Source organism: Equus caballus, chromosome 17, assembly GCF_041296265.1.
Source record: "Equus caballus isolate H_3958 breed thoroughbred chromosome 17, TB-T2T, whole genome shotgun sequence".
Classification (NCBI taxonomy): domain Eukaryota; kingdom Metazoa; phylum Chordata; class Mammalia; order Perissodactyla; family Equidae; genus Equus; species Equus caballus.
Window position 1 is genome coordinate 16,018,937 of NC_091700.1, and position 16,115 is coordinate 16,035,051.

The 16,115-nt window shown below is 51.8% G+C and overlaps 1 protein-coding gene across 1 annotated transcript; it reads right to left on the reverse strand.

Moving 5' to 3' along the window:
- Positions 1 to 479: 479 nt before the first annotated feature.
- Positions 480 to 13,825, reverse strand: LOC138918321 (solute carrier family 41 member 3-like). Its single transcript, XM_070239342.1, has 7 exons — positions 13,722 to 13,825; positions 12,637 to 12,783; positions 9,671 to 9,815; positions 8,214 to 8,293; positions 5,950 to 6,084; positions 1,790 to 1,938; positions 480 to 1,338 (listed from the first exon to the last, which is right to left on the reverse strand). The coding sequence occupies exons 2-7, from the start codon at positions 12,779 to 12,781 to the stop codon at positions 1,126 to 1,128; spliced, it is 867 nt and encodes a 288-aa protein (XP_070095443.1). The 5' UTR covers positions 12,782 to 12,783; positions 13,722 to 13,825; the 3' UTR covers positions 480 to 1,125.
- Between the last annotated feature and the right edge of the window lie 2,290 nt (positions 13,826 to 16,115).

Below are 16,115 nucleotides of genomic sequence, written 5' to 3' on the forward strand. Positions count from 1 at the left end.
CCAGTTAGCTGCTCTCTTTCCTTCTTGGACATTGACTAATACAAGCGGTTCTTTGTCAGTGTTTGTTGAATGAATGAATGAACACCTGTTTTACTGTATAAAGATAATAATCCTCAGCCCAAACCATGGCTGAAGTTGTTATGATGAGTCAATAAGAAACAGGAAGTGAACATGTTTTTTTAGGAAAAGATGGAGTTCGGAAGCATGGTTCTCAAATGTGAGAGTGCATCAGAACCACCTGGAGGTCTTGTTAAGCCCACATTGCTCAGCTACACCTCCAGACATTCTGATTTGGCAGGCCTAGGGGGAGGGAGGATTAATAATTTGCATTTATGACAAGTTTTCAGGTGATGTTGATGCTTCCAGGCTGGAGCCCAGTTCGAGAAACACCGCCCTAGAGAAATGCCCGAGGTTCTTGTTGCTGACAGACCCCAATCTCACGGTTGCACTAACCAACTTTAAAAACACAACAGACCAAGTACAATGCAATCTATGTTTTATTTTATACTTCTCTGATCATTAAAATCTAAACAGAGGTTTTTGCGAAAAGAGAAAGTAAAAAAAAAAGAAAGCAGTGACAAGATTAAATGCTGGGAGCAGACAAGGGCTGCGGAGGCCCGTCCTGGGCAGAGCTGCACACACCTGCAGGGCGCACCAGTAGAGCAGCCCGCGGCGCTGGGTCCAGTGAAGACAGCAGGAAAGCCACGGCTCAGAGCCCTGAGGCTCGGACACACAATGCTCTCCTTCCCGCTCCAATCCAGTTCCGCTGCACGGGCACGAACGGTGCGAACACATCCCCCAAAGCGTGCGGGACATCCTCCTTCCTTCAGCATCTTCAGGCTGGAGTGCCCCACTCTCCACACACGTGCACACCAATTCACACGCCCAGCATGTGGGCACACACTCACACCCAGGCACGTGCAGTCACACTCACACAATCACAGACAATGCTTGTGATTTCAGGCCTCCATCACGGGTTCAGGTTCCAACTGCAGCGTCAAGGTGTGTGTGAGCCTCCTCAGCAGACTGACAAAGGGCCACTGCAGAGCAGGGCGGCCAGGGAGAACCTGCCTTCTGTGCCCCATTGGTGTGAGGGAAATCCTACTGAACTGGGGTTGCCTGGGCTCATTGAGGAGGTCCCGACACCGGTTCGGAGATGCCAACTAGCTCTGCCTCGCTCCTCAATACCCAGCTGACAAGAAAGCAGAGTGCCAGGAGGCCAGTCCCTAGGAGGTCCCCCAGCCCTGTGAGGTATGGAATACAGTGATTGTCTGGATCCAGGGCATGGTGCCACGTCAGCCGAACCATCACTTCTGCCAGGTATAGCAGGATTTTCACCTGTCATAAGAGCAAACAGACACAAAAGATTATGACCAAGTCAGAAGGCCAAGTGTTGCCAAGAAATACTAGCGGATTTCAAGGGAAGACACCAAGGTGGACACGACAACCCCAGGCAGTCCCCTTCTTCCAGCTTCTCTTGGGGTCTGACACCCGGCTCTGAGCTCATGAAGAAGCCCGAGAGCCCATCCTCACATGCTTGCCTAGACTCCCTCCCTGTGGTCAGGCCATGCTCTGGGCATCCCGAGGTGCTACACAGACCTGCTGCCACTGTCTGGGTCACACCTTTGGGCTGGAACAAGTTGACTTGACCCCTGGAAGACGGGAACTGTGTCCGCAGGTACAGGAACCCCCACCCCCGCTCCTTCGGCATCTCATCCAGGCAGAGGACAGAGCCTGCTGGCTGACAGACCAAAGAATGTTGCTTTGCTGCTGCTGCGGTCATCTTTACCTGGATCAGCCCTGCTAGTAGATAGAACACCACAAAGGTCTTGCTGTTTGGGACCGAATGGCCTTCCACCAGGTAGATGACACAGAAGAAAATCAGATGGCCTGGAACCACCAGAAAGAGCAGGACTCGGGCTGACATGGAATTGATTTCTGGAAGAAACAGAACCAAGGAGGTTGCATGACCTGCTTGGCAACAGAGGCCACTTTATCAGGTGACAGTCTCCAGTGAGGCATCCACATTCATCACTACACGAGTGTTTACTGAGCACCTACCATGTGTCAGGCGTGTTCGAAAATATGGGGGTACAGTCCTATCCCTTAACTCACGGAGCTGACATTTTAAGGAAGAGAGAAAAACCAGGATCAAGTAGCAGAAACAGAGAAGAAAGGTCATTTCAAACTGTGACGAGTACTAGGAAGAAAATAAACCAGGGTAATGTGATAGATAATGAAGTCTACAGGAGTGGGAATGAGCTACTGGGGACTGGAGCCTTCTCAAGGGGATGACATTTAGGCTGAGATCTGAATCTCAGGGAGAGGATTCCAGGCAGAGAAAAAAGAGTGCGCAAGTGGCTTAAAGTGGCAGAGAGCTCGGGCTATTGAGGAGCGCAGGCTCAGGCGTGGGGTCAGCGAGCCCGGGAGGGTGGCACACGCCAGGGCCTCGGGCAGCCCCTTCCTCACGCGAAGCCGCTGGGACCCTGTCCACACATTCTCTTCAGGTTTCACCACTCTGTGAGTTGGAGATTCTGCGAGAAACATGATTTAGCCCGCTGCAGCCACACTCTTTTTAAAACTGTAACATGTGAATGTGATGGCCTTCTCCCACAGAAATATTTCCCATGAAAAGCAAGTTTCCATTTGCCTCCAAGTTAAAATAACGTGCTGCATCAACTTAATGAGGAAAAGGAACAAAAACCGTATGTAGCCGAGAAGTTAAAAAGTCTCCTGTAAAGTAACATGTAGAGAGAGGGTGAGAACACACAGGGCACCCAACTTTATTCATGATAAAAAGTCAGACACAGTACAAAAGGATTCTTTCCAAAAGATTTACAGTGGAAGCAAGATAATTACTATCGGCTGCTGGCATTAAAATTCAAGAAAATCTACAGAAAAACTATATGAACAATAAGGATTCAGTAAAATACTTAGGTGCTGCTATAGACTGAACTTCTGTTTCTCCCCCAAATCCACATGTTATCTGGTGTTAGGAGGCGGGGCCTTTGGGAGGTGATTAGGTCCTGAGGGTGGAGCCTCATGAATGGAATCAGCGTCCTGATAAAAGAGACCCAGGGAGCCCCCACAGCCCTTCCACCATGTGAGGACACAGTGACAAGACAGCTGTCTGTGAACAAGGAAGCAGGACCTCACCAGACACCGACTCTGCAGGTGACTCATCTTGAACTTCCAGCCACCAGAACTACAAGAAACAAATTTCTTTTGTTTATAAGCAATTCAGTCTATGATTCTGTTATAGCAGCCTGAAGTAAGACAGGGACATAAATACCGTAGAAAGTAAATAGTTTTCCCACATACAAACGACAAGTCAGAAAATATAACAGGGACTTCCACTTCTAGACAAGATGAGGTAGAACACACTTCTTCCTATTCTTCTCACTAAATACAACTAAAAACCCTGGACGTTATCTATAACACAAACATAAGAAGTTTCTGAAAGGTAGAGAGAAAAGGCAGGCTGGCCAAGGACCTCGAGCCTCAGGGAACAACTTGGCGGTGAGCTCCCTGAGCTGTCGTTGTCGTTTCTTTTGCCTGCTATAGCCCAGACTGGGTGCTGGAGGAGCCAGCAACCCAGAGACGTCAATGGGCACAGGTCAAAAATGGGCAGTGAACAAAAGTCTGCTCTCTCTAGCCAAAGGTCTAGAAAAGGGGCAGCATAGAAAAACAGAGAACTTTTAGACGATAACTGCTCTACTCCAGCGAAACATGACAGGAAAAGCTGCAGCCCCATCTCTATCAGCAAAAGCCAAGTGGGGCGCCTGGACTTCTGCCCTCATCCAGGTGGAACGTGGCACACACGCCTCTGGATGAGGTGGTGTAAGAGAAAGCTGAGTGGGGAATAAGGGGCACTCTGCCCAGTGGTCATGAGCCCCCATAACCACAGCAGTGAAGACCATGTGAGGAGCAACAACAAGGCGCTCTCTCCCTCCCAGCTGGGTACATCAGCGGAGCACGGGTTCCCGCCCTGCCCCCCAGGAGGGACGCACTCCTCTCCCCTAGGTGTCAGTGGAGACAGAGGGGACCCCGGACACCCCCTGCCTCCAACCCCCGGCAGGAAGAAAGCAGTGCATACCCTGTCCACCGAGAAGACGTAAGTGACATCCAGAGGCTCAGCACAGAATAACTCAAATGTCCAGGATCCAACCTAAAATCACTTAGAGCAAGAAAAACCTCAACTTGATGAGCAAAGACAAACACTGAGATGACGCAGATGGTAGAATTATCTGAAAATGACTTTAATTAATCCATTATAAAATGCTTCAACCAGCAATTACAAACACACTTGAAAAAACAATAAAAATAGAAAATCTCAGTAAAGAAGAAATAGAAGATACAAAGAACTATATAGAAATCTTAGAACAGAAAAAATACCATAGCCAAAACGCCCCAAACAAGTCAATGAATGGGATCAATGAGTAGGACGGAGAGGACAGAGGAAAGAATCTGTGAACTTGAAGAAAGAACTATAGAAATTAGTCAATCTAAACAAGAGAGAGTAAAAAATGTCTAACATTCACATCATCAGAGTATCAGAAGAAAAGGAGGAAGAGAGTTGGGCTGAAAACGTATTCAAAGAAACAATGGCTTAAAATTTCCCCCAATTTGGCAAAAGATAAATTTATATATTCAAGGAGCTGAATGAACTCCAAGAAATCCACACCAATGCACATCACAATCCAAAGTCTAAAAAGTAAAGAAAAAGTAGAGAAATGACACCTTACGTATACAGCAAAAATAATTCACACAACAGCAACTTCTCATCAGAAACCACGGAGGACGGAAGGAAGTGGCACATTTTTCAAGTGTTGAAAAGAACTATCAACCCCGAATTTTACATCCATTGAAAACATCCTTCAGAAATGTGCCAGCAGACCTACCCTAAAAGAATAGCTAAAGGTATTGAAACAGAAAGGAAACGCTAAAAAAAATTGTAGCGAGATAAAAGATCCAGAGGCTGGCCCAGTGGTGCAGCGGTTAAGTTCACACATTCCCCTTCAGCGGCCTGGGGTTCACCGGTTCGGAGCCCGGGTGCGGACGTGGCACTGCTTGGCAAGCCATGCTGTGGGAGGCGTCCCACATATAAAGTAGAGGAAGATGGGCATGGATGTTAGCTCCGGGCCAGTCTTCCTCAGCAAAAAGAGGAGGATTGGCAGCAGTTAGCTCAGGGCTAGTCTTCCTCAAAATAATTAATTTTTAAAAAAACATTAAAAAAAAAATCCAGTTTTTCAAAGTAACAAAATGATAAAAACACCTCCAATGGTTCTCTGAAAAGAATCCAGACTGCCTCCTCAAGCTTCAAGACACCTTGGAGACTCCTTCCCACCTCTCCGGCCTCAGCTTCCCTCATCCTCTCCCTTGCTCATTACGCCCAGGTTTCACTGACCTTTCAGTTCTTCAGACTTACCGAGCTCCTTCCTGCCTCGGGGCCTTTGCTCAGGCTGTGCCCTCTGCCTCGAATGCTCTCTGCTCCAGCACGCCTCCTTCCCAACCAAGCCCTGCTCATCCCCAGAGAGGAATTTCCCAACCCCAATCTAAGTAGCTCCTACAATTCTTTTTCATTGTACCCTGTGCTTTAGCCTTTTAGAACATACAATTTGTAGTTATGTGCTCTCTTTTGTGTGTTTACGTGCTCTTCTAGAGCACATATATCCACGAGGACAAGAACAAAGCTTTCTCTGTCTCACCACTGTAACTGACACCTAGTGCCTGGTAGACATTCAGTAAATATTTGAGTGAATGAATGAATCAATTAAAAGTAGGCTGGGGTGTCGGGTCTCTGGGAGGAGGAGCTCTGTCCTTGAGGATCTGTGCTGAGGTCAGCACTGGTCTTAGATATTCATGGCTACAAACACCAGATTCCAAAGACGTCAATTTGTACTTACTTAAAGAAATGGCTACATGGCCTCCGGAAGATACCAGACCCACCTGAGGTGCAGAAAGTGGAGCACGGGTTAGGCCAGAACTTTTTCATCCCGAGGGGCAGGACCCCAGGTGTGCTCCATGTGTGCAGGTAGGTGGAGATCCGACTGGTCTGAATGGCCACCAGATTGCCACCAACACCTGAAAGGAGACAAAGAACCTGGTTTCCCCTTCTTTATGCCAGTCTCTGTGTTCTATCCCTTATTTCAAGTCCACCTCCTCCACGGAGCCTTCCTTGACTGACTCAGCACTTGATCTCCTTTCCTTCCCTCCCACTTGACCACAGACCTTGTTTGGCACCAAGCAAGAATGGCCTGGACCTCGTGAGTGAGGTATCAAGGCAGTAACTACATCACCTTGACAGCGGGCACCTCTTAAGACAAAGGAAGTGTGACTGTCCAATGAGGTTCTCGACACACATTTGTTGGGGGAGGGAGAGTGGGAGGAAGAGAGGGAGGAAGGAGGTGAGGTGAGGGAGGGGAGAGAGTGGATGGAGAGGTCTATGGGAGGATATCTTCATAAGCCACTCAAAGACATAGGAAGTGACAGGAACCGGACTACAGACTGGAATATCTGAGAAAATAAAAGGGATTTTTTTCACCTCAAGGTGGGAAAAGGAAAGAGAAGAGTGGGAAGAGCGGCGAGGGGAGAGAGAAATGATCCTATGGCGACAGAGCTGGTGCTTATTGCTGAGGCTCCCGGCTCCCACAGGGAGCTGATCGTGCCAGGGCCAGAGGGCTGACAAGGTCACACTGAGCTCCTTCTGCAAGAGACAGCCTTTGGGCTGGCAGAGAAAAGGGGCTGCCCATGGTGACCGTCTCCTTCAGAGGGGGAGTGGTTTGCCCCCATTCTACTTCCCCAGTCCCACAGAGAACAATCCCTCACTGGACCAGATGTGCCCCAGTGGTGGAGACCCACTGCCCTGGCTTCTCCAGAGGATGCAGACGATAGTCTGTGGATCTACTTTGCTTGGCCCACACACGAATTTAAAAGAAGGAAAAAATAACTCAAATTAATTGGCAGCCTTTACAAATTAGGCCCTTCACACTGATTCCTGGCTTCTAACAAATAAGCTCAGGGAGCTCTGGACCTCCGTCCCACCAGGGAGAACTGGCTGAAGCTGAGCAGGCACCACTCGCCTCACAGCACGGACGTGTCCCGCAGTGTTCCCTAGGCCTTGCCACTCCTTACTGCCTGGCTCCTGTCTTACCTGCTTAACTCGTTCAGATTGCTTGACTGGCCTCTACAGGCATCTGAGTTGGTGACATCCAAGGAAATGTTTCCAAGCTTATGGCCATGTGGACTGGACTTAGCTATTGCTCTCTTCCTTCCTAATGGCCAGGCCTTGTGCTAGGAACAGGCCCTGTGCAACTCTGTCGGGGTGTAGACCTGCTGGGTGGCCCACTAACATAAAAGGAACACAGGCCTCGGTTCCTACAGAGGTTGGGGGGATGGTGCCCAAGGGCATCTGAAACCTGTTTCTGCAGTCCCAGAAGGCCAGGGCCTGGCCATCAAGCAAACCGTGCAATAAGTTCTGTTTGGTTCCTCTCCTGACCAGTCAGTCCCATTTACAAAGCCTTATCAGAAACTGGACATAAACCAAGCTTTGGTTAAAAGAAGGGTCCTTGCCACAAATGTCCACAGGGTCTAAGCCTAGAAGGTGAATCAGTGAAGGGTTGGGTGGCACACAATAGGGAATGGAGAGGACTGAGGCAAATTGGACAGCATAGGTCCTGCCTCGATAGCAGGTGATTCCAGCCCTACCCGCAATGTAAACCCAGTATTGTCATAGCCTTACTTTTTAAGAAGACAGAAATCCAGATTTTTATGTGTAAATGTCTGAGTTTTAAATGTCATCAATAAATCTAAGTTAAAATAAAAGAAAAACTATGAGAAGCCAACACTCCCGTTCTGAAGACCACATTCCGTCAGCAGGTGCCGCGAACCCTGGGTTAAACTGTGTGTGCCTTCAAGGCACGGGATTTAGCTCTGCGGGAAGTTCAAGTCTCAGGCGCACCTATGAGGAACGGGGCGTGTGCCAGTGGAGCAGGGGGCAGGGCTTTCTCCCCTGGGGTCTCCTTCTGGCTGAGGAAAACCAGCCCCAGCAGCCCCCGCCCAGCAGCAGCATGGGCACAGCTCAGCTTCCCGACTCTGCCTCCAAGGGCCTAGGGCTGGATCTCTGAAGTCATTGCTATTCAGGTCCCACCACCCAGGCCCTGGGGGCCAACCCAACCCAAGGACCCCATGTAACAGGGATCCCCAATACCTACCACATATGATAGGAGTAAACACAGCCATGCCTTTGAACTGCGGTTTAGAAATGGTTTTGTTCAAGATGAGCCCTCCAAAACTGGAGAGAGAGCAGATGGCAGTCAAACGATTAGAGGTTAAGCTTGAAGCTGGCCTTGCAAACCTTCTCTATACAAACCGCCTTATCAGCCTTAGTAAACACCCAGCTTAGCAGACGCTTTTCTTACCCCTACATAAAACATCTGTCGAAGCCGAGTAGGTCTCCTGGGTGCCCTGTGCACCCCGCACATGCGTCTCCAGCACTATTCTGAGTCTCAGCTGTTCCAGAAGGCCCATCAGATAACATCAGCCCATTAAAAACAAACAACACACTTCTTTCCGAGGTGACTTACTTGGCTCTGTGACATGACAGCCCCGGAACTGCAACTGAGCTAGTCTTTAGCAAAAAACGGAACCTGCGTGAGTATCATCTCATGCCCCTTGCTCTTGGAAGATGCCGCAGTAAGATTTCACTCCCACCAGACCCTGGAGTTGAGCAACGGCTGCCCCATCCCTAGAGGCCTGGAGAAGTGACATCAACTTCTGTAAGGAGCCCAAGAGCCTTCTGGAAGCAAAGACACCTAGACCAGAATCTCTTTTCCCTGAGAGTCAAAGTGTAGAAAAGCACCTCAGAAAGAGGTGGGGTAGCCCCTGTCAGGATCTACTAGTGGAAAAGGCCCTCAAGGATGGGCTGGAGAACAGAAGACCTGGGTTCAGCAGAGGGCCTGTGGGCCCAGGAGGACTAATCTCATCCTTTCTGGGTCCCAGCAGCAGCCACGCTGTGGAAACGGTATTCACAGAGCCATCGCCTGGAGGCCAGGTGAAGGGCTCCTTGCAGCCTAAGCAGGGGTCCAGGCCAGCAAGAGCTGTGGCAGCAGGGCAGCGGGAGACCCTGTATCCTACAGTGGGAGACCCAGAATCCTACAGTGGGAGACCCAGTATCCTACAGTGGAAGAGCCAGTATCCTACAGTGGGACAGTGGGAGACCCAGTATCCCACAGTGGGAGACCCAGTATCCTACAGTGGAAGAGCCAGTATCCTACAGTGGGACAGTGGGAGACCCAGTATCCCACAGTGGGAGACCCAGTATCCTACAGTGCCGCGACAGGGCAGGGGCTGTGGCACCAGTGCACTCATCTGACACTTCCAGGTCTGGCTCTTCCCAGCTCCATGGAGCTCTGGCAGTTGTAAACAGGACTGCCTCTCAGAATAAATAAGGTCTAGAGGTGATGGTGAGAGAGAGGGAGAGAAGAGTAAAGAGGTGTGACTCAGCCGGCAGCAGGAGTTAGTGAAGGAGCCTACACCACAGTGCACTCCCACCGTGACCACTGAGGCAGGAAGTGCCGCCCTCGCTCCAGGGGCTCCCGGGCTCTCACAGAGGGCAGGGGGTGGCATGGGGAGGAGGACAGAGAGGGCAGTGGCTCTCGCCCGTGCTCACCTGCTGATGACCATCGCTAGGATGATTGGGAACCACCCAAACTTCAGAATCTTCACGATGGGTGGGTTTTGCTTGGCAATGAGGACCCACACAGGGGTCAAGGCCGTGGAGCCGATGCAGACCAGCAGCGTCAGATGCCGACTGTCTGGGAAGAGAAAGAGAAAGGAGATGCACGCCAGAGCACATGGGCACAGCCTGGCAGGCGGGGGCCTGGCTTGCAGAGACGAGAGGTGGGCTGGGAACTAAAGGCAGCAGAGGTCTGAGGAGATGCCTCTGTCCTCAGTAGGTTATGGTGGCCCATCCCAACGTCCCTTCCAAAGGATTTTCACCATCCTGTTAAGCAGCTGGAGAAGCTCCTCTGTCCTCAATTCCTGCCACATTCACCTTCACTCCTCTGACTTTTTTGCTATTTTCCTGACGTAAGGACCCGCCTCCATCTCCTCCCACCCCAAACTTATTATTACTGTAATGGTTCCATTTATGAGGTCATGACCACAGGCCAGCACTGTGCTCGGCACCTCCTGGGCACAAAGTCATTTCATATTCTCAACAACCCCACTCAGATAGCCATGCAAGGAGACTGCAGTGTAAAGAGGTGGCCCGCCCAGGACACGAGCTACCAAGCAGTGAAGTCAAGGCTACAGCCTGGGTCTGTGGGAAGCCAGAGTTGGTTAGTGATGGCTGTCCTGCTCCCGGCTGAGGAGCGACATCCTCGGCAGCCATGTTTCTCATTGGGCCCAGACCACGGCCAGCTTTGTGGCTACTCGTGTCCCTGTGCCATCTTCTCCAACTAGTGAGAGCCATGAAGCAGATCTGGGTCTGGATCAGCCTGCTGTACCTGAGGCCAGGCCAGGCCGGGGCCTTGTGCACTTGGGCACGCACATGGGTAACACTCTTGCTCACTCCCTTCCTGTCTTGTACTGTGAGTGTGTGAGTTCACCTTCCACATGCACACAAGACAAGACAGCAGCTTTCTCTACGACTGTCCTCTCATCCCTGGACACACCCCCCAAGGGCAGGCTCAAGGTGGTACATGCCCCTCTGCCAAGGCGGCCCTAGTACTGAGAAGGATCCAGGCATGAGTCTGTGTCACATGTCCCCTTTCTCTGGGGAGCATCATGAAGAGCATGCCCCTCTTGCCCTTCTCTGCACTAAACAATCATGGTCCATTCTTCTGCCACAGGGAGGCCCATCTCCTTGGGCAGCTGGAAGGAAAGACAGGCCACAGGTACCCAAGGCTGGCTACAAAGTGCTTCATGATGGAAGCAGTTGGCTTCTTTGCCATCCCAGGAGAGAGGAGGTGGACCCAGCAAGCGCTCAGCAAGTCTAAAATCTAAAAGGCTCCGAGAAACAGCAGCCTCCAGAAGCAGGAAAATCTGCATCTAGTCTAATTTTCCTAGAACTACTCAGAAGCCCTGGGAGAGGTTCCACCTCCTATTCTCCCGGCACAGTGACGAATCCTTCCTCTGCACATGGTCTCTTCCCAACTACACTGGGAGGTGTGATGGTCAAGGGCTCACTCCTCAGCCAGTGAAGACTTACCTGACACATGCCAGGCCTGGTGAGTCCCCAGGGTGCACCCAAGATAAATTCAGTCTAATTGGAGAGACAGATGGTCTAATAACAGTTCAACACCTACTGAGCCATGTGTGCAGATACGCACTATTTCAGCAGGAGCTCAGTGTGGGTGGAGGGGCAGGGTCTGGGGAGGCCTGTGACTCACATTTATTTTGCAAATCACACTTGATTAACTAACCCATCCACAAATCTTCTTTGAAATTCAGTTTGGTTTAAAAATAAAATTAGGTCGTCCTCTTATTAGCTCTTCACTGCCACTTCCATGAACTTTGAGACTCCCTCAAACCACTCCATATTGTTAGCGGTAAGCAATTCCCAGGATGGCGAAGAGACAGTCCCAGAGGTGGGACAGAAGCGATCCCAGCGCTGTCCTACTCTCAGTCACACTTGTTTCGTTGGTCTGCTTCAGTTGACAACACGTAAAAACTGGGTCATCTTAAATCCCTGGGCAACGATAACTTGGAGCTTTGCTGCAGCTGTGCCTTTGTCAAGGGCATTTCCTCTAAGTGACCGCCACCACATGCCCCACCGTTACCCACTGTCTTCAGCCCCATCCACTCCACTCATTTAAGCTACAGGCATTTGGATGTGACCACGCTCAGAATCAACATTCACTAGATCCCAACAACATGTGCAGCCATTGCAGTGAGACACACCAGGTGGACAGGAAAACTAACACCCGGGGGGAGTGGTCAGCTGCAGAAGTCCCGCAGGCGAGACCATTCAGGCAAGGGGGACACTGTCTGCCCACACCGCCCCAGACACTGGCAAGGCTCTGTGCCCCAGGGCAAACCTGAGGAGGGCGACGGCCTCTCGTGGAGTGAGGGCCTCTGGCCTTGAGGCCCTGTTGCCACAAGCTGTGTGAACACCTCCCTTGGCGGCTGACCATGTCACGGGGCCACCTTCTGAGGAGCCTTGGGCTTCTCCTGCCTGGCGCCTGCAAGGACAGTTACGTGCTGCTGCTGCCCATGGCAGTGACGCTCCCTCTTGGAGTCGTTGCTTGCGTGGTTTATGTGTCCAGTGTGAACTGCCTTCCCAAGGAGGCACTGTCACCTGCCAGGATGCTTTGAAAGTAGCCAGGCCAGTCTCAGGCCCCCCAGGCATCCTGGTGCACCCTGTCCTAAGGAAGACACTCACAGCCTCTGCCTCTGCTGCCCTGAGCAGCTCGGCCCCTTCTAACACAGCTGGGAGGGTCTGAGGCTCTTGCTGCAGAACACCTTGAAATTGCAATGACGCCGAGTTTGTCTCTGTAAAAGGATTTCTGACTCCATGACAGACATCGTAGGTTCCTTTCTGAGGGAACTCTGCCCAATTTGGCTGCTGCCAGCTGGCTGCAAATGTCCCCACCCCACCATGCTGGTGAGCCCCTCCTCCTCGGTCCCCCATACCTCTGTGTTTATAGAAGAAGCTGCTAACGAAAGCCAGGATGGACAACGTGACGAGGTCTCCCAGGCTGGCTGCAAGGGGTGTAGCGATGTTGTCTGGGTTGATCCCAAGCTTTCGAGCACCAATCACTATGCAAACCATGAGCATCCCTGCAGAGAGGAGAGAGGAGGCGCACAGCGCCTGGCAGGAGGTGCAGGATGAGATGGTGGGAAGGAGGCTGCTCAGTCACTCGCCTCTACCCACACCAGCCCAGACTGGAGCCCCGTGCAGTGCAGGAGAGCTGAGAGGCACACTTTCATGGCCGCCACGCCACCCGAGCCCCACTTTCCGCTCTGAGGCAGCTGTCACACGTGATCCAGCTCCTCATACGCTGCCCAGGACTTAATCCAACAGCATGTCATGTGGATCTTTAAGAAGATACTTTGTATCTTGGCTACTGGCATTTTAACACTTCACCCCATATTCTGTGACTCTAAACATATTAGAATTGTCACCTCAATGCCTTCTTAAAGAAGACACCACTGGCCACAGTTCTTGCCCTCTTTTGTGACCAGGTCACAGCTACTTTCTCTCTTCTGAAATGTCAGTTCTAAGTGAATCTGAGTTTACACGGCCAAGCTCGTGGTCTGGTGACAATCACACAGGGACTTCACATGGGGAAACCACCACTTGGAGAGCACTCATTAAAAACCACCTCCGCCACTACCTGGCTTTATGTCACAGTCAAATTGAGGTCATACTGTGAGTCACCAGCAACATTTCTGAACTTTCACATATCTTTGGACGATTCCAGTTATGTCCATGCTGCTGAGCTGACCTCATCTCTGGGCTTCCGTTTGCTTAGCTGTAAAATGGGGAGCTAGGACTGGCATTCTCTACAAGGCCAGGCCTTCTGAATCATTTGGTTTTATGGTTTTCAGAGACTTCGTGCCAAGCGTCTCCTGGCTCTGTTGTCCTGGGAGATGTGGCACACTTGTTCTGCCCTTCCTCTGACCAGACACAGCACTGGGGCCCCGCCTCCACCCAGCCACGTGCACACCAGGCATGACCAGCAGAAGACAGACACCCTGCGTCCCTGTCAGCGCACCTTCCCGCTCCGCAAAGGTCCGAAGCGTGTGGGCGGGGCCGCAGGAGTTCTGCCAGGAGGGTGTCCCTGTCGCTGTCCGCAGTCCACCGCCAGAGGGGGGGCGGGGCAACGGCCGGGCAGCGTCTGGGCGGCGGCGCATGCGCGCGCGCGAGGAGAGGAGCGCTGCTGCTGGGCCGCCGTCCTGTGAGGCATGGGAGGCGTCGGCGAGCCGCGCCTGCCTGCCCAGAGCCGAGCCCGGCGGAGTCCGGCCGCGCTGTGCTGCTCTCTCCCGGGCCGGGCTCGTCCGTTCCCCCAGCGACCATGGACGCCGCTCCGTGTCCCCGCTGGGCACAGAAGCCCGGGCCCTCCACGGCCACGGCCTCTAGCCTGAGGAGGCCGTCCTACAGCTCCCGCTCTTCCTGCTCGCCGGACACGGACGACCAGGGCGCCCGCAAAGAGGATGCCATCTGAGAGAGGTACCTGGGGGGCGTGGGCGTAGGGGCTGGTGGGAGGCGAGCGTGTCCCTGAGGAATAGGCTTGTGCGCCCAGAGGTGCCCGTCAGGTCGCGGGACAGCTGTGCGGCGCGGGGAGCGAGGGGGTCTCTTCGTGCGCTTCAGGCGTTCGTGGAACGGGCGGTGTGTGCCGGGCACGGGGCCAGCCTGGGCGTGCGGTGCCCGGGAGTCGGGCGCTGAAGCGCCACCCGTGGTCTCGGCTTCTTGGCAGGACAGACGCGAAGTCCATAAGGACACTGGTCTCGAGGCGTTCTGAGGAGTGCAGGTCTCCCTCTTTTCGAGGCTACGTTCCGTTGGGGTTTTCACGAATCCTGTTGTGGCCCTGAAGCTCAGGCCGGTTCAGGGGAAGTGGCCTGTCGAGGGCCACATGATAGTTGTGTGCAGAGCCAGTGCTTTCCAAAGCCCGTGACTGTGCAGAAGTCTACCTGTTAGGGGTGCAGTGGGGGCTGTCCGGGGAGCGTTGTGAGCACAGGTATGTGCCCCACACTTGAAAGTCTGGCAAAGAAAGCGTGAGGCTGGAGGGTGCTCCGTTCGTTCCCTCCTTCCACAGAAAGTCTGGAGAGTTGACGTTGGGACAAGTCCTTCCTTTCCTCTGGTCGGTGCGTGTTGAGTGGCCTGGACACTTGGTGAGCAAGACTGACAGGTTGTTTGACGTACTGGCCCTCACAGCCTGGTTGGAAAGGACAGACAGGCAGCCACCAATTACCTAGGAGATACGTAAAAGCAATTTTGTGTTGAGTGTTGAGAAAGACGGCATTTCCTGTTAGACTTTGTGACTTAGGCAGTGATGTTGAAGCTGAGAGCAGATGCCTAAAAGAAAAGGAGGACTTGTGCGGGAGAGTCTTGGGACAGGGCAAGGGAGGAGTAGGGCCTGTCAGAGGAGCTGAAAGAATGCCCTGGAGACTGGGGCCGCGTAGGGACTGTAGGGTGGGGAAAACAAAACTTTTCGATTGAGGCTGGCGCTTTCTATAGGTTTTTGGAGACTGAGCGTGCTGATTCAGAACGTGGCCTCCGGAGCCAGACTCTGTCAAATGGGGTCCTGGCTCTGCCACCTACGGACTGTGTGAACTTGGGCAAGTTAGTGTACCATTCTGTGTGTCAGTTTCCTGATCTGTAAAACGGGGTTGATTATCATACACGCTCCGTAGGTGAGTGTAAAGGTCAGAGGATATTTCATATCCGTAAAGTACTTAGAGCAGTGTCTGGCCTTTAGTAGGCGTTAGTAGTGGTTGATTAAAGAAATGGATAAATGCATACCTAAGTATTCAAGGCTTGGAGGCTGTCCCTGGTGAAACGTGTGAACTTGAATGGATTACACCCAACTTTGCTTAGTTTCCTTTCCGGCTTGCAGTTGCTACTGACCGCATCTGCAGCACTGTGGAATTAGAAATAATCTCCCTCGACTTGGCTGCTCTTGGTAAAACAATCTAATGCTGTCCAAATTATCCCAGGGAAATAAAAGCCTTTTCAGTAGCATAGTAGGGTTAGGCTTATTTAATATGTATTGTTTATATTGGTTTGTTTAGTGTTTGTTGGTAACCTTTTTGTTTTTCTTTTCTTTTTTTTTTTTTTTTGGCAAAGCTGCTCGGTTCAAAAAAGCAGATTAGCTATGAAATGGTTCAGACCCAGAGAAAAGTAGAGAGTCGTGTAAGCAGAGCACGCCTTTCCTTGACTCTCTGTCGAGAGCTTTTGTGATTCCAGCTGCTCTCTGCCTCAGACACGGTGCCCTCTGCGTGTGCAGTCATCTAAAGAGTGCAGGGTCTGGGACCGTGGAGAATCCAAGGCAGTATAGTCATGCTTTGCTTAACGGTGGGGATAAGTTCTGAGGAGTGTGTCATGGTCAGGTAATCTCGAGACTGTGCAAACACCACGGAGTTCCTAAACCTGGATGGCAGAGCCTCCT